The sequence below is a fragment of the Brassica napus genome, chromosome C3 (assembly GCF_020379485.1).
Source record: "Brassica napus cultivar Da-Ae chromosome C3, Da-Ae, whole genome shotgun sequence".
In the NCBI taxonomy this organism is placed as follows: Eukaryota; Viridiplantae; Streptophyta; class Magnoliopsida; order Brassicales; family Brassicaceae; genus Brassica; species Brassica napus.
The window spans coordinates 24,414,090-24,439,559 of NC_063446.1; the positions used below are offsets into that span (position 1 = coordinate 24,414,090).

Consider the following 25,470-nt stretch of genomic DNA (forward strand, 5'->3'; position numbering starts at 1 on the left):
TGGTATGGTTTAGGATTTTGTGATTAAGATTTAGAGTTTAGTATTTGGAAGGTGAGGGTTGAGTTTTGGGTTTAGTGATAACAGTTTAGGGTTTAATATTTAAAGTTGGGTGTGAGTTAGTCATTCTATACTATTTATAAAGGTTTCATACTATGCCGTCTATGTTGAGAAAATTGGCAGCATATTATATAGATTCTATTTGGGTTTATAGTTCAGTTATTTGGGTTTAGATTTAGAAACTAGAGAGTTTGTCTAGGGTTTAATATTTAAGTGGGTGGGTATAGTAGTCAAATTTGGTTAGATAGCTTATAAACTCTTATATTAGTGTACTATACTATATTGGTTTATTCGTTATGATCAAAACTTCTTTAAATCATTTACAAAGTCAATTTGTGACAATATTTATATACTATTTGAGACAATAGTTCTATATTATTTCTTAAATATGTAATAATTTGTCATGTTATAGGTTCCTTGTTAGGGTTTAGGTTATCTAATATTGAAAAATAGTTTATAGATTGTATTTGGGTTTATAGGTTCCTGGTTAGGGTTTAGATTTACTAAGTAGGAGTTTGGGTATAGTAGTCAGCGAATTTGGGTGGGTTTATTATGTATAGTTCTTACCGAATCTTGCGTGTTGTACTATATCACTAAGATAGAATTGAACACTCGCAAAATATGGTTAAGATTATATTTGGGTTTAGATTTAGTAACTAGGGAGTTTGTCTAGGGTTTAATATTTAAGTGGGTGGGTAGGATTTAATATGTATGTTCCATACTATGGCTGATAAATTTTAAATATATAGTAAAACAGTTATAGATTATATTTGGTTTATAATTTAGTGATTACAGTATAGATTTACTAATTAGAGGAAAACAACAGTGATGTAGATGACTTTGACACTGTCGTTGTCAATAGTGTGCACTAAATTTTAGCCACATCTCATTTTGTTGACATCATATTTAAGTATCTTATTCACCATATTTTTTTTTGGCCACATCATCTCTAGCAACACAAAGTCACCGGATGATTACAGGAAGAAATGGTAAAACCGGATAATAAATGGCATAAATGTTAATTATTACATTATGTCAAAATCAATGACATGCACTTAATTTCTTTTGCAATCTTAGACATCTCGCAAATTCTCCATTTTTATTAAGTATGAAAAAAGTCCTTTTTAACGTGTTATTTTGAAAAGTGATAATCAACTTATAGTATTTCAATTAATTTATCATATAAATATTTATATATATTTTGATTTATGTCTTTTAAATTTTAATTTGCTTTGTTTTAATGAATATTCAATATTAATATTTTACTTTGATCCATAAAATTTAGGATATCTATATTTTCTGGATTAAATCGAATTACTTACTGGGATAATTTGTAAATTACTCCAAAAACAATTTGCAATTTGATAATTACACCTTCTATTTTTTTTTTTTTGAAAACTACACTTTCTTAAATTTAAATTTACCTTTTTACCCAAATTAGATATTTCAATAATTAAGATATAAATCCAAAATTAATAAGAATATTATAATTATTTATTTTTAAGATAAGTATGTGTCTTAAGATAAATATGTGTCATATCTCCTAGTGTCTTTTATTTAAATATATTGAAATGCACATACTTTGATTATTGCAAGCATAACGTGTATACACACACACTGTTCTGCTTATTTTTGTTCTCTTGCTTACGTCGATATGTCTGGTTCATATTCCATTAAAGAATTAGATATAAAATATCTTCTCATGCAATGTTTCTCTAGTAATTTTCTCCATCAAAGGCTTGTGTAAAGTAGACATTATCAAGCAAAGGCAAATATGATATTTTTTTAAAAAGAAACACAAATTGATCGAGAGAATGATAGAAACTGGAGTTGAAGATTCGTGTGATAGAAAAACTTTTGTGTTCGTTGGTTTGACAGGTTCAAACTGTGTATACAAATGAGGAGAGACGAAAGAATCAAATATTTCTTGTAGGTTTTAAGATGTGGTAGAACCACGAGTCTGCCCTCTTTCTATATGCAAAATGAATAGTTGAAAAAGTTTTATTAGAAAAAGACTTATGTTTTTAAAGCGGGAGAAATCGTTTATCTCAATGTACCGAGAAAGTTGTGGCTTCTATTACAAGAGAGAGCCTAGACTCCTGGACTATTAACTTAAATCTTTGTTTGGATACAGACACGGTTAAAATATGTATTATGATCTGATGGATCAGAAACTCTTTTTAGTGAGTGTTAACATAACCTGAAAGATCTAATTGCAATTTAGTTTCAAACCTAACTCATTCATGTATGGAGTTCTCTCATGGTATCAGTCAGATAAGATATGGAACTAGAACGAACATTTGGACACATACGTCGAACTTAAATAGAAGAAGAGTTCTTCAAAGGTGTAGAACAAATGGAAAATATAACAAATGTTGAGGAGAACAGAAGACGAGACGGAGAAGAGAAGACGAGGCGGCGTCTTGAATTCTTTTATTTTTTCCAAAATAATAATTTTTTTTAACAAATATTACAAAGATATGGAAGAGATATTGTATAGATATATTAAAAATATATTAGATAGATTTTCTAACGATATTTAAAAAAAAAACAATTTTTCAAAAAAATAGAAATTGAGAAATATTAAAATTGGACAATTTGGTAAATTTATATATACATAAGTGTATTTTTCAAAAAATTTAAACAAAGGTGTAGTTTTCAAATTATAATCTTATTAGAGTGCATTTTTCCAAATTTTCCCTTACTTAAATGATCAAATCAATTTTGCCATGAGTAAAAAGAAAATTATTTAATTTTGCCGTATTTTGTCCACCATTCGGACAACAGTCTTCGGTTCAGACCCCTGTTCTAAAAATCGGCCGCCTAGCCGCCTAGGCGACCGCCTAGGCGCTACGCGTCACTTTTCCGCTCCGATTTATGCCAAATCGGTTTAAAAAATCGGGTATTCGATTTTTTTCCGCCTAGACCGCCTAAATGACCGCCTAGCCGCCTAAATGACCGCCTAGCCGCCTAGGCGGCCGCCTAATTTTTTTTTTTTTTTTTTAATTTTTTTTTAGTTTTAATAATATTTTTATTTGTTTATTTGATCTAAAATTTTCTAAATATCATTTATATTCATAATTTTGATGAAAATTACACTATATTAAATTTATATATTCTATTTGTGTGTTTTATACAATCATAAACATGAAAATGTATTAATGTTATACACAATTAAAGATTAACATGTTTTATAACATAGTAAACCATCTAAAAATTCCGCTCCGCATAATTTCCGATTAATTCCCGATTTTTTCTTTAGGCGCTAGGCCCAACCCGACCGCCCGACTAGCGCCTACAGCGTTCCAGAACAGGGGTTCAGACATTAAACGTAATCTTATTCGAACATTAGGATGATTATTCATACAATTCACGTTCTCTCTTCTACAGGATTTAAATAAAGAGAGACTTTTACAAAGAAACATGAAATCTTCTTTGTTTTGTTCTTTATCTCATCTGAAGCATTAGCAACTCTGGTTTCTCAATATACTCTTTCCACTGGCAACAAAACCGAGCCACCGTTGCTCCATCCAGAACTCTATGATCCGCAGCTATGTTAACCTGATACAAAAAAAAAACAAGTTCTTGATCAACCTTTGGTACTAAAAAGAATCTCTGAACTATATAAATGATCTAAGTTCTTACCATCATTGTCGATGCAGGATAAACAGACCCGTCTTCTTTAAACTTTGGAACTTTCTCTATCCTCCCAAGAGCGATGATGGCAACTTCAGGTAAGTTTAGAAGAGGGGAACCAAACTTCCCACCTATTGCTCCAATGTTACTCAGAGTTATGGTTCCACCTGTTACATCCTCGGGGCTCAGCTTGTTGTTCGTCGCCAAATGCTGTAACCGTGACATCTCTCTGGTTATCTCTAGTAAAGAGAGTGACTGCACATTCTTTATATTGGGAACGACTAGGCCATGTTCAGTAGCCATCGCAACTCCAATATTGTGGGAACCTTTAAGGATGATCTCTAACGACTCCTCGTTGAAGCAACCATTCACGTAGGGGTATTTGGTTAGAGCCATCGAGAGGGACTTGATCAAAGTGGGGAGGAACGTGTGTTTGACGGTGGAGTCTGTGTTATGGTCTTTGAAGAAGTGTTTGAGCTTCACGAGCGCGTCGCAGTTAATCTCTTCGACGAAATGAAAATGTGGGACTTTTGTGGCCATAGTCATTGTCTTGACCATTGCTCGGTTGAATCCCCTGAGAGGAACTATTTGATCTTCATAGTTAGTGGAGACCGAGTCTCCTCTTATAAAAGGATTGTCAGAAGGAGCTGAATCAGTTACGTTTTGTTTCTGGCCACTGAATTGGAGAACATCCTCTTTCAAGACTCGCCCGTCTTTACCGCTTCCAATCACGAGGTTGATGTCTATGCCAAGGTCTTTGGCAAGGGTACGAACAGCAGGTGTTGAGAGAGCTCCAACAAGACTGTCTAGTTTTGGCTTTGAGCAGATAGGTTCTACATTTTCTGGAGTGTCAGAGGATACTTGAAGAGCATCGTTAGCGTCTTCTACAGCCAGCTTAACCAGAGTCTCTCCAACCTTAACAATAAACATATATATAAGTTATAACACAAAAGACTTAAACGTCAAAATAATTTAGTTGATGTATAGGAAACTTTCCCTAACAAAATCTGCATAATATGCTTAATCACATGGGAAGTCCTGAGATTTTTTGGGGCTATAAGCAATTTAGTAAAGGAATTTATAATTTTTTTTTTTACAAATTTCGAGGTCTATTTATGTGAAAATTAGTACTTGTTAAATTTTGGGGGTTATGCCAATGTTTCAATTGGCTATACTCAGGACCACGCCTGCTTACACGTGATTGATACTATGAGCTTTAAATACAGTTTAAAGTATTGAATGAATGATTTTGTAGGCTTCTCTAACCTTGATAATGTCACCAGGAGCATGTGAAATGAGAGCTACTTTCCCCTTGAAACGGCTTGTTATCTCAATGGTTGCTTTATCGCTCTGAACTTCACAGAGTGGCTGAAACTCTTCCACAGGATCTCCCTAAAAGCAAACATCAAAATGGCTGAATTGAAATGAAAACCGAAAGAAGAATAGAAAAAGATTGAATCTTTTTAGTTAAAATAAACAAACAGACCTCTTTGACGAACCACTTGAGAAGCTCACATTCAGCAATACCTTCCCCAGTTTGTGCCAGTGGCACATCAATGAACCCTCCTCTTGCATCTGAATCTATGGACATGGCTTCGTTCGAAAACCAGCTTCTACTCCCTCCTCCTCCTCCTTCACACCATTTCATCAACTGCCACAGATAAAAAAAATATGAGAAACTTGTTTGATCTTTGCAAAGATCTAAACAGATTAATGTTTTTCTTTTCCACTATGAGAGCTTGTCGGAAACTGATCTCATAGTGGAGCCAACACAGTCACGCCTTTTAAGGAAAAAAATAAATAAACTTAACACCAAGTTGAAGAAACTTACGGAGAGAGAAGGAACAAGGAACGGGCGCGACTTCGGAGACGCGAACCACTGAGAATGATAAGGAGCTAGCAACGGCGGAGCGCAAACAGAAGACGAGCTGAATGGGCGGAGAAACCGATGGCTCCGCCAGATCCGCCGCGCGATCATCGTCGTTCACGGTTGGTCTTTTGGTAAAAAACCAGTATTGGGGGAGAGACAGAAGAAGAAACAAGCAGATGAATTAGGATTCACTTTCTACGTTATAACAGCTCGACTTTAACAACTCTTGTCAGGCAATGTAACGTGTTTCAGTCCTAATCTGATTAAAGAAGCTAAGTGCTGCTGATTAGATATAACCAATGGATTAGTGCCGGTAACAAACAAAAAGAAAACGAAAAATAAAATGATCGGATTAGTTTATATATGCCACGTCAGAAGCTTTTTGAAGCGGATCAACGGTACACATGTGCCCTGAGTCATGACACCAATCACCAAGTGACTGTTTTCACGGCTCCGGCTTATTTATCTGATTAGTTTTTCTAATGCCACGTCAGTAAAAAATCATCTCACGGAACTCCTAAGGAGGATCAAAGGAACACGCATGTCTTCTTGATTTCAACTTAATTAGCTGATGATCATCCACTCTATTAAAAGGCCGAACTGGTTGGTTGTATTGTATATAGGTGAAGTTGTGCAATCAATATATAGTTCGTTGTTGGTTACGACTTATAACCAGTGTAGGCCCAATATGAGTTTATTGGGCTTTTAGTTCCGGGCTTTTAGTTATGACGTTTGTCTCATTTCCAGAAATAGATAGTTGAACTAGATAAGGAACATGAAAGTTGTGTAAAAGATCAACGGAAGATCCCATAAAAAAACTATGGTACAGTATATATAAGAAGAAACAAATCAAATTATCGAAAACATTATCGAATCACCCACCGTTACGTTGAGGAGTGTGCCAATTATCACACGTCATCTTTCTATTTATATCGTTTTTACTTTCACGCCTCTCCTTAAATTCTGAGCTCCGCGAGTCGCAATCTCACCGAAGAAGAGATCAAATGGCTTCACGAACGAAAGGGAAGACGACGATTGAAGTTGGCGCCGATGGCGTCGCCGTCATAACTCTCATCAATCCTCCCGTCAATTCGCTATCATTCGACGGTACTCCTCCTCAGATTTGATCTGGAATCTCTAGGTCAATCTCAGCGTTTGATTCTCATCTTGTGAATCTGAATCATGTGAAATTGGGGGTTACGATTGGTTTTGATCTCATGCTCTCTTAGTGTTAGCGGATAGCTTACGATCTCGTATTGTATCGAGGGAACCTGTGTGTTGTTGATACTCTGTTTTGTGAATCTGATCAATCTCAGCGTTTGATTCTTATCATATGAATCTGAATCATGTATAGTCCGGTTTAGTGTAAACCGAGTCTATTAATATTCGGTTATGTTTCGTACCGATCACACACTCCTATATAATAAGTGTGTAAATGTAACTGATTCAGTTACATCAAATAACTAACTTTCCACAAGTTATTAGTATTGGTGTAGATTTAGAGCTGTGAGTATAATTGTGGCTGTGGTTTCGATTGGTTTGATGTCATGCTCTCTTAGTGTTAGCAAATAGCTCACGATCTCGTATTGTATCGAGGGAGCCTGTGATAGTGATACTCTGTTTTTGTGTACAGTGCTATACAGTCTCAAGAGTAATTACGAGGAGGCCTTGAGCAGGAACGATGTTAAAGCTATTGTTGTTACAGGTACGTTTTGGATAATCATATTCTCTCACAAGACGAGAAACACAACGTTTATGTCTTTTTTTTAATTACTGCAGGTGCTAAGGGGAAGTTCTCTGGGGGATTTGATATATCTGGATTTGGTGAAATTCAGAAAGGGACGAGTATGTTTTCAGTGTCTTGGTATCTTTGTTGATTGTATTGGGGTTATGTATTGATGTTTGTAGTAATGTATATTTTGGTTTATCTCAGTGAAAGAGCCAAAGGTTGGATACATATCGATTGATATCCTAACCGATTTGCTTGAAGGTTATTTTTCTTACTTACCGGCTTTATTGGTTCATGCAATGGTTCTGGTTATGTGTTTTCTGAGGGATTGATTTTATTTCTTTGGATTTCAGCTGCAAGGAAACCGTCTGTTGCTGCTATTGATGGGCTTGCCTTGGGAGGAGGCTTAGAGCTTTCCATGGTAGAGTTTCTATGCTTAAAACTGCCGAGCATTTTTTAGTGGATGGATGTTGATACAGTTGTATTGTTTTTTTTTTCAGGCTTGCCATGCTAGGATATCAGCTCCTGGTGCACAGTTGGGTCTGCCCGAGCTGCAACTCGGTGTTATTCCTGGGTTTGGAGGTACATTATCAACTTTGTTGGTTATCATTTCCTTAATGTTTGCCTGTCAGCAGATTTTTGATCATATAAGAGCCATAATCTTTGAATCCTATGGAAAATAATATATTTTGATCATGTTTGTGTTGAATGAATCAAGCCACTTTTGTTTTTTACTTTCCTAATTATGCTCCCTTGAATTGATGTAGGAACACAGCGTCTTCCACGTCTTGTAGGTCTCACAAAAGCCCTCGAGATGATTTTGGTACGTCAGTGGCTTATTCTTACGGTAGATTTAGTCTGCCTTGGTTAAAATGTAACATCATTTCTTTTGTTGAAACATGTAGACATCTAAGCCGGTTAAAGCAGAGGAGGGTCATTCATTGGGTCTTATTGATGCTGTCGTGCCACCTGCGGAGTTACTGAACGCTGCTCGTCGCTGGGCCCTTGACATTGCCGAGAGGAGAAAACCATGGGTTTCTAGTGTTTTAAAGACTGATAAGTTACCTCCTCTTGGAGAGGCAAGGGAGATACTGAAATTTGCCAAGGATCAGACGCGCAGGCAAGCCCCCAACATGAAACACCCCTTGATGTGCCTTGAGGCTGTTGAAGTTGGTATTGTTTCTGGTTCAAGGGCTGGTTTAGAAAAGGTAAATTATTTATTTTGTTGTTACTGCGTTATATGTTCTTATCGTTTCCCCTCAGAGTAGTGACCCTTAACAAATTTCCATGACATTGTCACTAATAGGAGGCTCAAGTTGGCTCAGAGGTGATAAACCTGGATACCACCAAAGGCTTGATCCATGTCTTCTTTTCTCAGCGAGGAACTACAAAGGTCTGTTGAGTGTTTATACAGTCATGTTATTTAGACTTATGTACCACTAAACCTCTGGTTTCTTTTTTTTTAATACAAAATCTTAACTTTTAGCATGAATGCTTCCCCTCTATTTCTGATTCCTTCGAATCTATATTATGGATAGGTTCCTGGAGTTACTGATCGTGGGTTGGTGCCAAGGAAAATTAATAAGGTAGCCATAATTGGAGGCGGGTTAATGGGATCTGGAATAGCCACTGCATTGATCCTCAGTAACTATTCAGTGATTCTCAAGGAGGTAAATGAGAAGTTCTTGGAGGCTGGAATTGGCAGGGTCAAAGGTGGGGATGGATTTGGATATCTCTACATTGCTTACGAACGAATAGCAAAAGCTTGAACTGACTAATTTCATTGATTTAATCAGCTAATCTCCAGAGTCGTGTAAAGAAAGGAAAGATGTCTAAGGAAAAGTTTGAGAAAACTATGTCTCTCCTTAAGGGTTCTCTTGACTATGAAAGCTTTAGGGATGTTGACATGGTCATCGAGGTAATAATAGCATAACGAGGCTGAGTTTTTTTCCCTCTATAGCTGCTAAGTGAATCTACTTTGCTTGATGTCATTTTGGTGGCTTGAACAGGCTGTCATTGAGAATATATCTCTGAAGCAGCAAATTTTTGCTGATCTCGAGAAGTACTGCCCTCAACATTGTATCCTTGCTAGCAACACATCTACCATTGATTTGAACAAGATTGGGGAGCGGACCAAGTCCCAGGATCGGATTATCGGAGCACATTTCTTCAGGTGATTACTTATCTTCTGCAGTTTTGATTAATTTCTCAGTGAAAGTCTTACGATTGTAGTGGTTTTGCTCGCTCTACATGAATCATGTTTATTCATTTTCCTTATGCAGTCCAGCGCATGTCATGCCACTACTTGAAATAGTTCGGACCAATCATACCTCTGCCCAAGTAATTGTTGACCTGTTAGATGTTGGGAAGAAGATTAGGAAAACACCAGTCGTGGTTGGAAACTGCACAGGGTTTGCAGTTAATAGGATGTTCTTCCCATACACACAGGCAGCTATGTTCCTTGTTGAGCATGGAACAGATCCATATCTCATTGACAAAGCAGTCAGCAAGTTTGGAATGCCAATGGGCCCCTTCAGGTATATCGCATTGTAAAGATCTTTGTCAATCTCGTACAAATGTGTTTTAACTGTACGTTTTTTACTTATATGGACGAGTAGATTGTGCGATCTGGTTGGATTCGGTGTGGCGATTGCAACCGCAACACAATTCATCGAGAACTTCCCCGAAAGGACATACAAATCAATGATCATCCCACTCATGCAAGAGGACAAGAGAGCTGGTATACCAGAGAGAACAGCTCAATAATGTTATATTGATTTAACATTGTTCTAAATCTTGTGAACGTTCGTGATTTCAGGTGAAGCCACTCGTAAAGGTTTCTATCTTTATGATGATAGGCGCAAGGCTAAACCTGACCCTGAAATAAAGAAATATATAGACAAGGCAAGGAGCGTATCAGGAGCAAAGCCTGACCCGAAGGTATCTCTCTCTCTGTCCAATAATCAAGTAGAGATCTCCACTTTGCATTTGAGAGGATCTCACTGGTTTTTCTGACTATGACTGGTTGCTGTGGCTTGCAGCTGGAGAAACTGTCGGAGAAGGAAATTATTGAAATGACGTTCTTCCCAGTAGTGAACGAGGCGTGTAGAGTCTTTGCGGAAGGAATTGCTGTCAAAGCAGCAGACCTTGACATTGCTGGCATATTTGGAATGGGTTTTCCACCTTACAGGTCAGTGTTGTCATCAAACAAAATCTTTGTCAAATTCTCCTTTTATTCATTGTGGATTTAATCTAAATATCTCTTGTGAACAGAGGAGGAATCATGTTCTGGGCTGATTCCATTGGATCGAAATACATTTACTCAAAGCTAGAGGAGTGGTCGAAGGCTTATGGTGAATTCTTCAAGCCTTGTGCTTTCTTGGCTGAAAGGGGATCCAAAGGAGCTCCTCTGGTGAGTTATTTTTCTTTTCTTTTCCTGGCTTGGTATTTTTCAGTTTTGTGCACTTGTCGATGAAGCAGATTATTTGTTCTTCTTCTTAGGATTTGCTATTAACCAAACTTATTTGAGCTTGGCTCATATTACATGGCTGTTACTTAATCAAAGCAGAGCATAGTCATGACTGTTTCGCTACTCATGTTCATGCTCAGTTGTAACTCAGATTATTGATTATTCCTCCATGTGTTGCAGAGCGCTCCCTTGGAACAAGGCAGGTCGCGGTTGTAAAGTCAGCGTTTCAACGGGAACTTTCTTCGTTGTTGCATCTACTGTGTTTTTTTTTTTTTTAATGTCCACATTTACTTGCCACAAAGTTGGGATCTTTGGCCTCAGGAAACTTTTTAAAATAAAGTCTCATCTCAGACAGATGAAGAAAGTAGAAAGTAAGTTCGAAATAGCAATAAGATTTGTTTTTGTGATGTTACTCATGTTATCATGTATGATGCTTTGTCATACAAAGCCCTGTCAGATACATTTGTTATAATGCTTTATGGAGTAATAAGTTAATACTGATTTATTGATGTTTTCATGGCTCTCGAATCTCTCTTAATTCTGTTATAGGAACTAGGAAGATAAAAAAATAAAATAAAAATTGCTTGGATCTGATGATCACTGAGCGTGGTTACTTACACCCATAGATTAGTGAGTCTGGTTACAGTTTGTAACTTGGATTCTTATATCTCATATGGTAACCTGATGATAATCTGAATTCGAGTACTGCCATATGGATGATATTCACATCAAAATAGTTAAATCCCATATTGATTTAATCTTTCATTGTTTTAGAACAATTTTATAAGTCAAATACAATGGAGATGTCATGAATGATAAATGATTCTGTTTGCTTGGTTGGCTCCTATCAAACAGAAGCCGGTGAATTTTCTAATTAACAAAACTAAAAGATAAGTGGTATTTTAATACAGTAACATGGGGTCCTAGCTTATAAAATGACTAACATGGGAAACAACTAGGGAATGTATTTGCATAGTAAATGTATTTTTGCCTTGTTGTCAACCATCAATGTTTAATTGATGGCTTGAAATTAATTAAGTAACCAGTTGATCTTAAACCTCAATGATGAGGCAAGTCGACGTCTAACATGATAACAGTTTCAGTATAATTCGAGAGGGTACAGATCAGAACTCCACATGCACTTGGGGAACTCAACGCTTCTCTCTTTCTCTACAAACTCTGCTTAAGGAAGGAACGAGAGGGAGGACTCAACGGTTTTTGGTTTTGCTTGTTTCTGGTTCCTTGTGTTAAATCATTTTTGTAATGGTGAACCTCAAAGATCATGACATGGGAGAAGGGATGCAATGCTTAAAACATCCTTATACAAAGAACCTTGGTGGGATATGTGCATTGTGTCTCCAAGACAAACTCGGTAAGCTCGTCACCTCCTCTTTCCCTCTCTCTAAACCTAACCACCCTTCTTCTTCCTCCTCTTCCTCTTCTTCGGCTAATCTTATCTACAAGAGAAGCAAGTCGATGGCTGCTTCTTACGGTGAGAGTTTCAGCCAGAGGAAACGAAGTGGGTTCTGGTCGTTTCTTCATCTCTACTCTTCCAAACCCCAAGTCACCACCAAAAAAGTCGACAACTCTAGCCATTCTTCGAGACCAAGAAACCAGATCGATAAGGAGAAGCACCAGACAACAGAGACATCGAAGCAGGTCGTTGGTGGGGGCATTGATGTGATAGTTGAGAGCCCTTGTAACAAAGAGGTTGCAGAAACGCCAACAAACGATGTTGGTAGTGGTGGTGGATCGTCTTTTGGGAGGAAAGTGTTGAGGTCAAGATCTGTCGGGTGTGGAAACAGAAGCTTCTCCAGTGGGTTAGGAGATTGTGCCTTGAGAAGGACTGAGTCACAGAGAGAACACACGAAGGTTATTAGTAATGGTGGTTGTGAAGCAGCTGATGGGATGAGTGAAATGGTGAAATGTGGTGGTATCTTTGGAGGGTTTATGATCATGACACCATCATCAGCAACTTCAACATCATCAACAGTTAATCATCATCATAAACATAAGATGGCGAATAGGAGCGCATGGGGATGGGCAAGTCCAATGAGAGCCAAGACTACTCATAGAGGTCACAAAAACACAACTCCAAACTTGGACTCAATTCCTTCGTTGGTTACTATGAAAAGCTAAAAGAGATACATTATAAGTACTTTTAATGTCTGGATTATATTACATTCATGTGTTTATTAGTTAGCCTGTTCTTTAATCATTGGTTTGATCTTTTGAGTACAACTATTAATGTAATGTCATCCTTTTTCATTTCTATGTTTAGCCTATTGGCTATAATGTTGTTGATCATCATCATCATCGATTCACCATAAAAGCTTGAAATCTTTAGGAGAATGAGCTTATGATACTTGCTGCTTTGTCTTATATTGTTTTTATGATTATTTTCTTGTTAATGGATTATTATTATTTATCAAAACTATTTCTCTTGGGTGTCACTTAAACCAGATGTGTTGTTACTTATAGTAGTAGTACTATTATAAATACTAACAAATTCCACTTGAAAAGCAGTCAACAGAACTTAGGGTTTTAAGTATTAAATGAGTGGAATCCGAAGGCACATGCCTTTGCACATGCATTATGATTCCAACACTCAATGAGTCGATAGTTTTATCTTCTTTCTTTTATTGGATCCCCACAAATTTTAAGTAACGCATGCAACAACAAGAAGTCAACATCTCAAAACTATTATCATCATTATGCAAGCCAACATATTGAGTTTGCTGTCCGACCAAAACCACAAGTTTGTAACAGAGGGGGGAAACACTGGAATGTCTACTCGATCAAGACATCACATAACTATTAGGAATATAAACAAAAAAAAATCATTTTATGAGAGACCCTCTATGATTACATTAACACATTCACATTCATAATTAATGTGTTTTTTTTTCAGACAACAGCAGTGTTATGATAACATTAATAAATTCAGATGATATAATATGTGGAAGAGATGGTCGAGACAAGGATATCAAGAGGGGTCCTTGAGATGAAAATAAAGACTGACAATTCTGCAAAGAGACAGAAGAGAGAAAAGGCTGCCTTCTGACTTAACCCTATACACATATATATCTTACGTGATCATCTGAATACGATCAATTTTCCGTTGTGAAATATTTGCAGAGCATTTTTTACATCAAAATGTTGTAGGGACCCATTTCATTTCACAATGTAACTGTTATCTTAGAGTTGTTTTTTCTTTTGTTACTAGAAAGTAAAGATGTTATAATTGCATTCTGTTGAGGCATGGACTTAGTATCAGCGAACGCAGTGTGTAGAAATGATTCTTTCTTTTTTCTTTTCAGCCAAGTGTGTCTTTTGTTTTGAAATTGAGGAATTATTAGATTCTGATGCAAGTACTTGATTTTCTAACTATCACGTAACTTCTTAACATTGGCCATTGCATACGTTGAATAGAGCAAGCATGATTGATGTACATATCTGTGAGTAAACGTGACTTCAGGGTCATCGATTTTATCTTGAATCTTCTTCGAGCCATGCAAGGTACTGATATATATATTCAGTTCAAGATCATAAATACTTTAAAAGTCAACATCTATCTACACATAAGTGAAATGGACGACTCAACTACAATCTTACATATATGTAATACATGTACAAATATCACAATAAGCTTATTCATTTCACACTATTTTATAGCTGTGTACCTATTTACTCATAACTTTGAGCTGATTGTTGGAAATGTAATGTCTACCTCGTATCCTTGTCTTTTGTGCTATAACGGAACCCATCCCTGTTTTTTTGTCGTCAGAAGTTAGTATTGGTACTATAAGATTAACCATCTGAAAACTATATTATGCCATTGCTTGTGTGTATTGTTTACCTTGATTACTCCAGCTTCTGTACCGCAAAAAACAATGTCATTACCAGTAAGGAGGCTTGTTATCTTGCTTCCTGCTGATAACCTTCCCACTTTCTGTTGTGTCCTTCTCAACCAAATCTTATTTTCCAATAACGGTATGGACATAATTTAATATTAGTACAAATTGTGATGATCCCACATGTATAATTAAGATAAATGCATAATTAAGATAAATGCATAATTAAGATAATATTATGTTATAACTTTGTTTCTTATGAATCCAGTATCATTTTAATGAAAGGCAAGGGATATACAACCATATATACCTGAATAGTGCTTGTGGATGAACTTCGATTCAAGTAGATGAAGTCTTCAACAACACCCATGGCTACTATATTGGACCCCTTTTCAGCTGATATTGACATTTGGGGCTCATAACTCCTTCTCAAGTCCTGTAAGCAATTTTGTTTTAAGTCACTTTCTTTAATTAATCCCATTACGACAAGTTTTAATACTATAGATTTTACCTTGATATTGGACATCTCAACATGGGTGCTTGAGCTATATAACATGTCTTTGTACACAACCACTGAGCTGATGGGCTTGTTTTGAATTCTCCAGCTCCTCGTTGGTGCTCTGATCTCTTTCTCCCGTTTATTTGCGAGTATTAATTCCTGAACAGCTATGTTATAACTTTGTTTCTTATGAATCCAGTATCATTTTAGTGAAAGGCAAGAGATATATGGTCATATGTACCTGTATACTTGAATCTATGCATCCTATGTACACCTTTCCTTGGGCTGCTACCATACTCTTCACACTTTTACCTTTGAAGATACTTTGAGATGTTCTTGAGGAATCAAGCATCTGTAGAAAGTTATTATAGCTGCCTATGAGTGTTTAAGTTAACAATGGAGATTAGTATATGATACTTTATATTATGTAATACTCTCTGCCCTCTTTTGGCATGATGACAGATATGTATACCTTCATTTTATGCCCCTTGGTTATGACAAAGATCATATTTCCAAATGCTTCCAGTTTCCTTATTGATTCTTTTGTTTTTATGACTTCAACACATTCCAGCTTTCCTTTAACTATCTGCCATATCTGTATAAGAGAAGTTAAAACATACATTTCACATAAAAGAAGAATAATTAATGTTTCATTATCATCATACCCTGATAGTTTTATCTGCAGATCCACTTAACACACTCTCTCCTGTTTCACAAACTGAAAAGCATGTTACAGCGCTTTTGTGGTCCTTGATGTTCCAAAGAAGTGTGGATGATAATTTCTCATCCACATTCCACACCTGATAATATTGCATGCTCTTGGTAAGATTTTTTTTGTTTTTTTGACTAAAGCTCTTGGTAAGCTTTCTTTAAACATTTATATTTTTATTAAAGAATATGACACATACCTTGACTGAACCATCTGAGTATCCACTAAATAGCAAGCCTTTATGGTAGATGAGGGCTGTTACAGCTCCACTGCCAGATTGATGCATCTCTATGGTTTGTGTATGAACACAAGATATCCTCTGGTCCTGTAAGAAATTGTCTGAAAATATGAGTCCATCTCTAAAACCTGACATCTAACACTTAAGTATGATCATTCTATTATATTTGTAGCTTTAACTTGTGGTTTCAATAATGGTTCGAGATTGTAATAACTAATAAGTTGAAGAAGACTTACTGATTTGCTGAATAGATAATATGTTGCTTTATGCAGTTCATCTGCCATCCAAGTCACACTTGAAAGACGTCTTAAAGACTCTCTAACTCCTTCCGAAAAATTGATTAGTTTGTGGATCCCTAAATCACAATAAAGTTTAGTATAAAACTTATAAATTGTCACATATATGTCACATATAAACATTTCAAGTTCACCTTTGCCAGAGCTAAAATTGTAGATGCATATACAAGCAAGAAGTCTCACTTCAAGCTCCAAACCAGGGTGTAAAAACTGTGCTATCTCTTCAAGTAAGACTTCACATGCTGAATATTTTAAACTATTTGGACCTTTTGAAATCTCTATGCTGAGCAATGCAATGGCTATAAGACATGCCTTTGCAACATTCTTGTTTTTACTCTTCAGACCTTCTTGTAAACCGCAAAACGTGGCTTTTCCTGTCTCAATAATTCTTCTTGCTATCTTACAACACCAACCATCTATTCCTGTATCCTGCAAAAACTTATGAATTTTAGTCTTTTTTGGCTTGGCTTGTTAGTTACTATTAAATTTAAAAAATAATACCTGCAAGCATTCATCTGACCAGTTTATGTTTCTTATCATATTCATGTGTGACATAGAACTTAGACCTCCTCTTTTCATCAGCCAAGCAGCAGTGTATGGTTCTCCTTTCCATGAATAAGTTCCACCGATATTCGAAAGAATCAATGTTGATAAAATCTGCATATTTGAGCATTCACTATATGTAGCTGCTTCAAGGAGAGCTCTTGTGGCCTCATTTCTGAACTTTTTGCTCTCAGGAGGGGACTCCTGTTGAGAATTCCCATACTAAGTTATTTATTTAGGAATGTAATAAACAAGAAATGTCTTTGGAATGTTTTAGAACTAACCAGCACATTCAGTTGAAGCAATATATCTGCTGCAAAGAGTCTGTGATCTCCCTGCAACTGTTTAATACACTGCAGCAATGTATCCTGAATGTCAAAACTTCCATCTTTCTTTATCTGCTGCAGTATCTTAATAGCTGATGACCTGAAAGTACAAGTATGTTATATAGTACTCCCTGTGTTCCTAAAAGATTCATGTTATAGTTTTTTCACACTTATTAAGAAAACATATAAAATTGTATTTTCCAATACATTGTTTTTCTTAATTAACTATTCTCAATAACTTTTAACCAATGAGATTTTATTAAACACAATTGTGTTTTTTGAAAAGTACAATTTTTCATTAATTAATGTATTGAAAATGTAAACAATGTATCTTTTTGAAACAATTTTTTTTTCTAAAACATGGATCTTTTAGGAACGGAGGGAGTATAAAATAAAAATTTGCTTGTTGAGAATATGTTATACCTTGGTATCTTCAGGACCTCATGGAGAAACTGAAGAGCAATGAAGATTTCTTCTCTGTCATTGCTCTGCAATAGATGCGCAAAAGGAGCCACTTGAGTGTGCTGATAGATATACTTCCTGTTAACTCCATCAAACTCCATGCATTTGACTAAAACTCTGGCCAAGGAGATGAACTCCCCTGAGTTTCCACTTTTTGCAACATCAAGAAGTCCACCAAGGACATTAGGAGAGCTGATCTCAGCCAAGTGCATTGTGTTTGTAGCATGATCAAAAGCAGTGACAAGCACTTCAATAATCATCAGTGATGCTGCAGGAGGTGTCAGAAGAGGAGGTGAAGGTCTAAACGTGTAAGAACAAGAAGAAGAAGAAGTGGATGCAACAACATCCACAAGAGCTGGTAACAGCTCAAGCCTTTTTATTTCTGTTGGAGATGGCTTTATCAGGTAGATGAGAATAGCTGCTTCTTGCACATTTTGTTTCAGGGCGTTTGCTAAATGGCTTAGATTCAAACCCTTCCTCTTGACTTCCTCTATAGCTGTTCTATTGACTGATATGATCTTGGTAAGTGCGGTCATGGATGCTTTAATCACATTTTTCTCCTCAGAACTTGAAATGGCCATAAGCAGCTGATCTAGAATCACATCCTTGAGCATACTATACTTGACTCCTTGTTTACCGTTGAGCATTTGATAGATCATTGTAACCTCTGAGAGATACTTCTCATCATCATTCCCTAGAACTTCCTTTATAAAGCTCTGAAGATTCTCCCATAGACTCATTCTCCTAGCTCTTCTTGAATGCGTCTGAACTCCATCTCCTAGTCTTATGGTTTGCAGATTCCTCCTCATTCCTTCAAAAGTTATGGAACCATAGGCTGAATCTTCTTCTAACTCCAGTTTCCTCAAAGAAGAGACATCTTCTATGTGTGCATTCCTGGTTTTGTATGCTTGCTGAGCCTGAATGTCAAAGATGGAGCGGTTAAAATGACCGATTAAACTGTGGGATCGCTTGGCTAATGTCTCTTCATTATATGATTTGGTTGGCTGAGAGTCATTCAAGAAGTCATTGAGGCTCATGACTCTTGTGTTTTTTCCAAGCTCTGGATTGTAATCTTCATGCAGGTTCCAATCCAAACATGGCCTTGATGCTTTGAGTTTGTTAAAGATGTCATTAAGCTCATCTTCTTGCATATCAACACCCTGGAGGTTCTGGTACTGCAATAACTTCAACAAGAAGTTAAATAAGGTAATAATGTTACAAGAAAATGTTATGGTCATTAATAAACATACCTCACAGGTTTCAGATAACTCTAGCTTCTCTGCAAATGAATGTCCATTAGCTGTAGATATATCTGGCCTGTTCATGTCTATATGTTAGCAACATTGTATATACTTATTGACTATGTGTGTTTGGTTATAAGCTTAGAATCCATACCTATATTTATTTGGCCTTTGAAGTTGTTTCTCTGTACATTCACTTGATCGTTGATGATTCTTTCCATATGATATAACCTGGTAATAAGTTGCTCTATATTTATACTTTCTTGCAATCTCTCTGATCTCTTCATCTGACTTAGACACACCAGGAGTGAAGAAAAGGCACTCGCAGAGCTCAGGGGCAATCTCGTTTCTCAGGACATCAGGTGAGACCAAAACTGACTGGAGAAAATGCAAAGTTGTCTGCAGGGAATCACCTTGGATACAGCTTACAATGGAGAGGTAGAAGTAAGAGAAAGCAACCAAGGTTGAGTTGGGAACACCTGAAGTGGTGGTTCCTTGTTCGTCAAGCAACGCAGGCATTTGAAGCATCCTCTCTGAGTTTCTGAGGCGAGACATCTTCTCTTCAGAGCTCTCTGGTTGTAAAGAAGCTTCGATGCTTTCGATTCCCCAATAGAGATTCGAGAGAGCAGAGTGTTCAGAGGAGAATTCAAAGAGAGTATTCTCCTCTTCAATGCTTAACATGCTAATGCATTGCTGCTTAAGTGAAAACCATACTTCAGGATTTGATACTACGCTGAGAATGTAGTCGTTGATGGAAACTACAATTTCCTGAATGGATTCAAGATCAGAACTCTCGTTACAGGAGATCAGATTTGGAGGAGAAGCCATTTTCTGATACTGTTGCACACAAGTTTTAGATGGTTTTATGGGGATAAGATGAGAGAAGAAGTGAAGTGAGAGAGAGAGACTAGAGAGAGCATAGAGGTGTAAGAACAATGTAGTCTCGTGAAGGAACAAGCCAAACTCCAAGAAAGAATGAAAACGATTGGTCCTAGTTTGTATTCTTTTGCTGTTAAAAGGATACATAGTAAAAAAAAAGTCAAAAGTGTTGCGTGTGTCTGAGGAAACCTAAGAGAAAGAGCATTAGGAAAATAATGTAAGCCCAAAAAATATTGTAATGGAGGCTATGATTTGTATTAAGTAGTGGAAGAGGACGGTTGGTGAGATTATTAAGATTAGAAATATTTATTTCAACCACATTGTGAATACTAATGTCCATCAATGAGTCTTTATCTTTTTACCATTTGTTTAAACTTTACATAGGTGCATGTGGGACTATAACCCATGACCTAACTTGGATAAATGATTAGAGAACACCCACAAGATCACTTATCAACTCTTTCACAACTTGGACCGTAAGGTTTGTGGAGACAATGACAAAACAAGGTGTTATATTTTTTTCTTACTTTATGTTTAAACTCGAGTATATTTACATATTATACCAATGCTAAATTTGATGATTGTGTCAAAAACCCATTTTGTATCTTAGTTGGATTTGGCCTTTGAGGTTATAAAAAAGAATATGATAAATTGGTTGAAGAAAAAAGTTGGGCCCCATGAAAAAGAAGTAAGCTTGAGGATTGTCTGTCACGGGGAACGGTAAGCTATGATGAAAATAGAAGAAGCTAAGGTACAAATAAAATAAGAATGGCCAAGAGATCATCTCTTTCTCATTATGCAATGCAAAACAATGGTTTTTGATTTTCTATGTCCTTTGTGTGTTGTTTAAATAGTGATCAACGATTCTATGGGGATTGGGTTTACTCTTCAATCTAAAACTATAATCATTTCAGTTGGAATGTTAGATAGGTGACAAGTAAAGACTTGCAGATAGGCCTTGGTAAAGTTATTTGTCATGTACATGAATTTTCTTTGGTAAAGTTATTTGTCATGTACTAGTGTCATTTCAAATTAAATAGGTAACTCATTAGTCTCATTTCAAGAAAGAAATTTCTCACAACACCAAATAGAAAAAGTAAGAATACTGACCAACTAATTAGAGTCATATACTGTTGTTATTATAACTTCTCGATTTCTCGTATACTCGTAAAATGTTTAAATAACTAGATTAAACATTATATATAAAAATTATTTTATGTATTATATGTTCTTACATATTATAAAATAATAAATATATATTGAATAATTAAAAGTCGGTAACTATTACATATATAATTAAATTAGTGCGAACGTATAAATCAATTTTATTAATCCAAACATTTTTTTAAATTTTTTTTGATAGGATATGTAATTAAATTTAAATGATATTAACATACATAGTATATTTTTAATATTAATGTCAATTTTTTTTTTAAATGATGCTTTCTACTCATATATTTTTTTATCATGTGTATTTTTAATACCAAAAACTTTAAATTACTGATAACAAAATTTTCATTGTGGGATTAATAACTTTAGTAGTTGATAATTTAAAAAAAATTATCAATGTTAGTTCAAAACTTTTATAAAAAAAAATTATTCAAAGTAAATTTTGAAACTAAAATATTTATTTATTCAATATGGTTTATAGTTTAATTTAGAATGATATATATACATCTATATTTTAAATCTTAATGATCAATTAAATTAGACTTTTACTTATATGATTTTATAATCATTTGTATTTTGCCATAACAAAAATTTTAAACCATGGATCGCAAAATTTGAATGTGAAACTTTTAACAGTTTTAGTAATTTATAGTCATTTTTTAAAATTCAAAATATAAAATATACAGAAAAATCTAAATTTTTTTTAATATGGTTATTGTGTTTTTAAAAAAAATTATTTTAATAGTTTTAAATTAAACAAATTTGATAGAAGATACATTTTTTTTATCAGATCTTTATTATTCAAATTATTAATTGTCATATATATACTTTACCCACATTAGATAATTTCGTAATCTTTATTTAAGGAAATAATAAATAACATTAATAATGAATTTATGGTTAGTTTAATAAAAAGCATATTATATAATTAGATGGACCAACCTATTTCTCTAATAATACTAAGAATTATCCTAGTGAAGACATGTGGCTACAAAAAAAAGTTATAATGTTTCACAAATAATATATAGGAGATTGATTTAATTATCTATGTCACTAAATTATACTTATTCCGGTCACATATCTAAAGAAAAATTTATAGCTAGACATGTTCCAGGTGTAGTTGAATAATTTGTGAGTGAGGCCAATGCACTAGTATACGTAGGCCTGAGCATAATATCCGTAATCCGAATCCGAACCGAACCCGAACCAAAAAACCCGATCCGTATCCGGTCTGAAATGTAAAAAATATCTGAATAGATCTTGTAAGGTGGTACAAAACATATCTGATCCCGAAGTGTTATTAACCAAACCCGAATGTGTAACCCGAAAAACCGAAAAAACTGAAAAATCCGAAAAAATATCCGAAGAAGCCGATCCAAATGTCCAAAATAATATACAATATAATTATCTGAAACATATATATACTTCAAATATTCAATTTCATATTTATTTTGATATGTTATCTAACAATAAGTATTTAGAATTTAAATAACTACCTTAAATACTTAATTATATATAAATAAATATATATTTCTTATGTTTTATTTTTAAATTTTAGATTTTATTGCGGGTATATCTGAACCGAACCGATCCGATATAACCCGAATCCGAATGATATATGATTACTTTATGAGTTCTATGATGTGATACAAAACGACCCGAACCCGATGTGTTATATCCGAACCCGACCCGTAATTGCAAATTTACTAGAATGGGACATAGAAGATGTTATATAAAAGAACCGAAATCCGAAAAACCCGAAGCTTAAGTATAAGATCAACAACTCTTTTAGAATATACCAAAAATAACATACTGGCCATCACACATGATTGAACTCAGGGGCCGAGGAAACAACATAGAGCCCATTAGTCGTGGGCCATACTTTTACAAATTTTATGCAATTCTAAATCTACTTATGGTGCTTTATGGTCGGTAAATGTAGATGAATCCCACTAAAACATTAAAGATCCTGACATACTTTAATTTTCTGCTAACTAAAGTAGTTCTGTAATTCTGTTAATCGAGTAATATTATCGTAAACAACGTTTGAAAGGAAACGTCCCACGAGTTTCGAAGTAATTTTTAAAAACGCAAAAGAGGAAAATAATTTGAACTTTACAAAAAGACAAACGCGTCCCTCGCTTCGCTTCCATTACATATTCCAACTGTAACACCAAAAAAAAGATAAAAAAAGAGAAAAAGACAGTCTCACACACACTCATCGAACAATGTATCAAGATCGTCAAGGCGTTATAGGCGGTGGTGGCGGATCTACGCCGCACGGTATCATACTCGCCGTCGTTGTCGCATTGGTAGTGTTCGTTCCGTTCTTCCTCGGCGACGGCGGCGAAGCCATCACAGAAGGGATCGCTGAGCTTCTTAGTCCGGTGGGACTTCTCTTACTCCCCATCGTGCTCCTCCTCACTATACAGTTCCTCTCGTCGGAGCGCGGTTCCTTCGTGTCCGCCATTTTCTCCACCGGAGAACCCGAGTCGATTCACCGGGTTAGCGGATCTCCTGTCGGCGTCGCGCTGTTCCTAGTCCTGATCTTGTTCTTGCTTTACAACCGCTTCTCCATCTTTGGTGGAGGTGATGATTCCGACGACTGATGCGACGTCGTATCATCAGATCTGTAGTTTTTTTTATTTATTTTGTTTCGAAAACAATTAATGGATTAATATATTTTATTCGATTTTTGTGTCTTTTTTATTTTCTTTTGATTTATATAACGGTTGAAGTCAAACTATACAGCGGTTTGATGTATGTAGTTACGCACGCGAGTCATGTGACTTATGCCGAAATTTTCATGTTTTTTTTTTAAGTTTGATTAAAGTGAAATGGTTATAATTCATATGAAACTTTTATTTTAGTGAAAAAAACTTCAAAATACACGTTGACAAAAAAAAAAACTTCAAAATACACTATAGTTCTTTTATATGAGGATTGTTGAGTAACATATGGGAGACAGACACATTGGAGTCTCGGAATCTTCGTCCCCACCACATGACCACGTGAGATTATTATTAGAGACATTTTTCTGCTACCTCATTTGCAATCCTCATTTGATAATAATAATTTCGAACACACCATGTTACTACTTTTACTGGCGAAATTCTCTGTGACAAATTTCTTTAATTTTTTAAAAATTTCTTTAATTTAATGCTTTTTAAAAAAAAATATTATTAATTTTAATAAATAATTAACTTTAAAAAAATTAATTAAACCAAAGCATCATCTTATATATTAAAATAGAAGTCACAACTTCTTTCATGTGTGATTTTTTAATTTGGACAATCACTAATAAATTAAATTTATTTTATTAAGAATAATAATACATAGAATTTTTAAAATACTTTAATCATAATATCTTTTGATATCTTTTCATTTTAAATTTAAATATATTTGTTTTAAAATTCTAACAAATCTGTTTTAAAAGATTTTTACAAGATCTTCATTTTTCAAAATTATATTTAAATATTTTCACTAATTTTGAAATTAGTTTGAAATATTATTATACATTAATATATTCAGTTATTATTATAAAATGAAAAATTAAAAATTCTATAATATTTTATCTATTATATAATCATAATCAATCATATTAAAAGAAAATTATTATATTGAGCTAAAAATAAAAAAAAATTTTATTAAATTTATAAATTTATTTATTTTATTTTTCGTAAGTATAAAATATTTATGTTCAAAAATAAAATCTAATACGTTGGTAAGATGGGTTAACATTAGCAAACTATATAATACATATATAAAAATTAACATGTATTTCTTTAAAGCTAATAATATAAAATCTTTGTAACTAATTTAATCATAATATATTTTCATTTTAAATATAATATATATATATTATATTTTAAAAATTCTAATAAATTTGTGTAAAAATATTTAACAATAACTTAATGTATTTTAAGCTATCGTTTATAAAATGAAAAATAAATAAATGATATCATATTTTATCTACTTTATAGTCATAATCATGTTAAAATACAATTATTATACTTAAATAAATATGATAAAATTATATTCAATTGATAAATTTATAAATTTTATTTTCATAAATATAAACTATTTATTTTAAAAATATAATACGATGATAGAATGACTTAAAATTAGCAAACTATATAATACATGTCTAAAAATTAACATATCTTAGACTTTTGTGTATACAATAATATATTATCTAAAATGAATAAGCATAAAAAATATTGGTAAAAAGAAATCCAGCTTTGAAAGACGGGTCAGAATTTAGCATAAATTAAATACAAAATAATTATTAAATATGTTTTCTCTTGAATATATTAATTTGTTTAATAACTAAATGCAAATACAAGAAGATAAATATATAATAAGAAGTGACAGATACATGTGGTTTGAACCAATTGATTAATTATAACATGTAAATTATAAAATTATTGTATTTGAAATAGTTATATAAACATTTAAGTATATGATTAACGTTAAAAATATATACCAGTTA

General features: G+C 34.4%; 5 protein-coding genes across 6 annotated transcripts; 3 read left to right on the forward strand and 2 right to left on the reverse strand.

The window, feature by feature from the left end:
• Positions 1–3,378: 3,378 nt before the first annotated feature.
• LOC106388930 (lipoamide acyltransferase component of branched-chain alpha-keto acid dehydrogenase complex, mitochondrial) lies at positions 3,379–5,889 on the reverse strand. The gene is made up of 5 exons (XM_013829103.2): positions 5,525–5,889; positions 5,180–5,344; positions 4,960–5,085; positions 3,703–4,608; positions 3,379–3,618 (listed from the first exon to the last, which is right to left on the reverse strand). Exons 1-5 carry the CDS (start codon positions 5,669–5,671, stop codon positions 3,505–3,507), a joined length of 1,458 nt encoding a protein of 485 aa, XP_013684557.1. The 5' UTR covers positions 5,672–5,889; the 3' UTR covers positions 3,379–3,504.
• A 524-nt stretch (positions 5,890–6,413) lies between these two features.
• LOC106388929 (glyoxysomal fatty acid beta-oxidation multifunctional protein MFP-a-like) lies at positions 6,414–11,272 on the forward strand. Its single transcript, XM_013829102.3, has 18 exons — positions 6,414–6,670; positions 7,197–7,268; positions 7,343–7,408; positions 7,497–7,553; positions 7,646–7,713; positions 7,793–7,874; positions 8,060–8,115; positions 8,198–8,500; positions 8,599–8,685; positions 8,831–9,005; positions 9,089–9,210; positions 9,302–9,465; positions 9,575–9,829; positions 9,911–10,032; positions 10,111–10,232; positions 10,334–10,482; positions 10,566–10,704; positions 10,942–11,272. The coding sequence occupies exons 1-18, from the start codon at positions 6,568–6,570 to the stop codon at positions 10,975–10,977; spliced, it is 2,178 nt and encodes a 725-aa protein (XP_013684556.1). The 5' UTR covers positions 6,414–6,567; the 3' UTR covers positions 10,978–11,272.
• Positions 11,273–11,460: 188 nt separating this feature from the next.
• Positions 11,461–14,087, forward strand: LOC106386975. The gene has a single exon (XM_013826801.3). The coding sequence runs from the start codon at positions 12,025–12,027 to the stop codon at positions 12,898–12,900; it is 876 nt and encodes a 291-aa protein (XP_013682255.2). The 5' UTR covers positions 11,461–12,024; the 3' UTR covers positions 12,901–14,087.
• Positions 14,088–14,274: 187 nt separating this feature from the next.
• On the reverse strand, positions 14,275–19,829 carry LOC106388928 (putative E3 ubiquitin-protein ligase LIN-1). Of its 2 annotated transcripts, XM_013829100.3 has the most exons (15): positions 19,084–19,829; positions 18,939–19,005; positions 17,650–18,872; positions 17,185–17,326; positions 16,859–17,104; positions 16,492–16,786; positions 16,298–16,416; positions 16,023–16,148; positions 15,780–15,914; positions 15,587–15,709; positions 15,356–15,466; positions 15,127–15,273; positions 14,926–15,051; positions 14,621–14,737; positions 14,275–14,530 (listed from the first exon to the last, which is right to left on the reverse strand). In XM_013829100.3, exons 1-15 carry the CDS (start codon positions 19,755–19,757, stop codon positions 14,513–14,515), a joined length of 3,669 nt encoding a protein of 1,222 aa, XP_013684554.2. In that variant the 5' UTR covers positions 19,758–19,829; the 3' UTR covers positions 14,275–14,512. The 2 variants fall into 2 exon arrangements, with proteins under 2 accessions (XP_013684554.2, XP_022555155.2); XM_022699434.2 differs by having other exon boundaries at positions 17,650–19,005.
• Positions 19,830–23,048: 3,219 nt separating this feature from the next.
• LOC106385660 lies at positions 23,049–23,672 on the forward strand. Its single transcript, XM_013825567.3, has one exon. The coding sequence runs from the start codon at positions 23,207–23,209 to the stop codon at positions 23,585–23,587; it is 381 nt and encodes a 126-aa protein (XP_013681021.1). The 5' UTR covers positions 23,049–23,206; the 3' UTR covers positions 23,588–23,672.
• Positions 23,673–25,470: the final 1,798 nt, after the last annotated feature.

What these genes read in the sequence shown, in the direction of transcription:
- LOC106388930 (XM_013829103.2), bottom strand. Translation starts at nt 5,671, where the DNA reads ATGATCGCGCGGCGGATCTGGCGGAGCCATCGGTTTCTCCGCCCATTC. An exon ending in TCCTTGTTCCTTCTCTCTCC is followed by an intron (nt 5,345 to 5,524) that starts GTAAGTTTCTTC and finishes TATCTGTGGCAG; the next exon opens with TTGATGAAATGGTGTGAAGG. An exon ending in TCAAGTGGTTCGTCAAAGAG is followed by an intron (nt 5,086 to 5,179) that starts GTCTGTTTGTTT and finishes GTTTGCTTTTAG; the next exon opens with GGAGATCCTGTGGAAGAGTT.
- LOC106388929 (XM_013829102.3), top strand. Translation starts at nt 6,568, where the DNA reads ATGGCTTCACGAACGAAAGGGAAGACGACGATTGAAGTTGGCGCCGAT. An exon ending in ATGCCAATGGGCCCCTTCAG is followed by an intron (nt 9,830 to 9,910) that starts GTATATCGCATT and finishes ATGGACGAGTAG; the next exon opens with ATTGTGCGATCTGGTTGGAT. An exon ending in GCAAGAGGACAAGAGAGCTG is followed by an intron (nt 10,033 to 10,110) that starts GTATACCAGAGA and finishes TCGTGATTTCAG; the next exon opens with GTGAAGCCACTCGTAAAGGT.
- LOC106386975 (XM_013826801.3), top strand. Translation starts at nt 12,025, where the DNA reads ATGGTGAACCTCAAAGATCATGACATGGGAGAAGGGATGCAATGCTTA.
- LOC106388928 (XM_022699434.2), bottom strand. Translation starts at nt 19,757, where the DNA reads ATGGCTTCTCCTCCAAATCTGATCTCCTGTAACGAGAGTTCTGATCTT. An exon ending in CAAAGGCCAAATAAATATAG is followed by an intron (nt 19,006 to 19,083) that starts GTATGGATTCTA and finishes AGACATGAACAG; the next exon opens with GCCAGATATATCTACAGCTA. An exon ending in TTGAGATGTCCAATATCAAG is followed by an intron (nt 15,052 to 15,126) that starts GTAAAATCTATA and finishes AATTGCTTACAG; the next exon opens with GACTTGAGAAGGAGTTATGA.
- LOC106385660 (XM_013825567.3), top strand. Translation starts at nt 23,207, where the DNA reads ATGTATCAAGATCGTCAAGGCGTTATAGGCGGTGGTGGCGGATCTACG.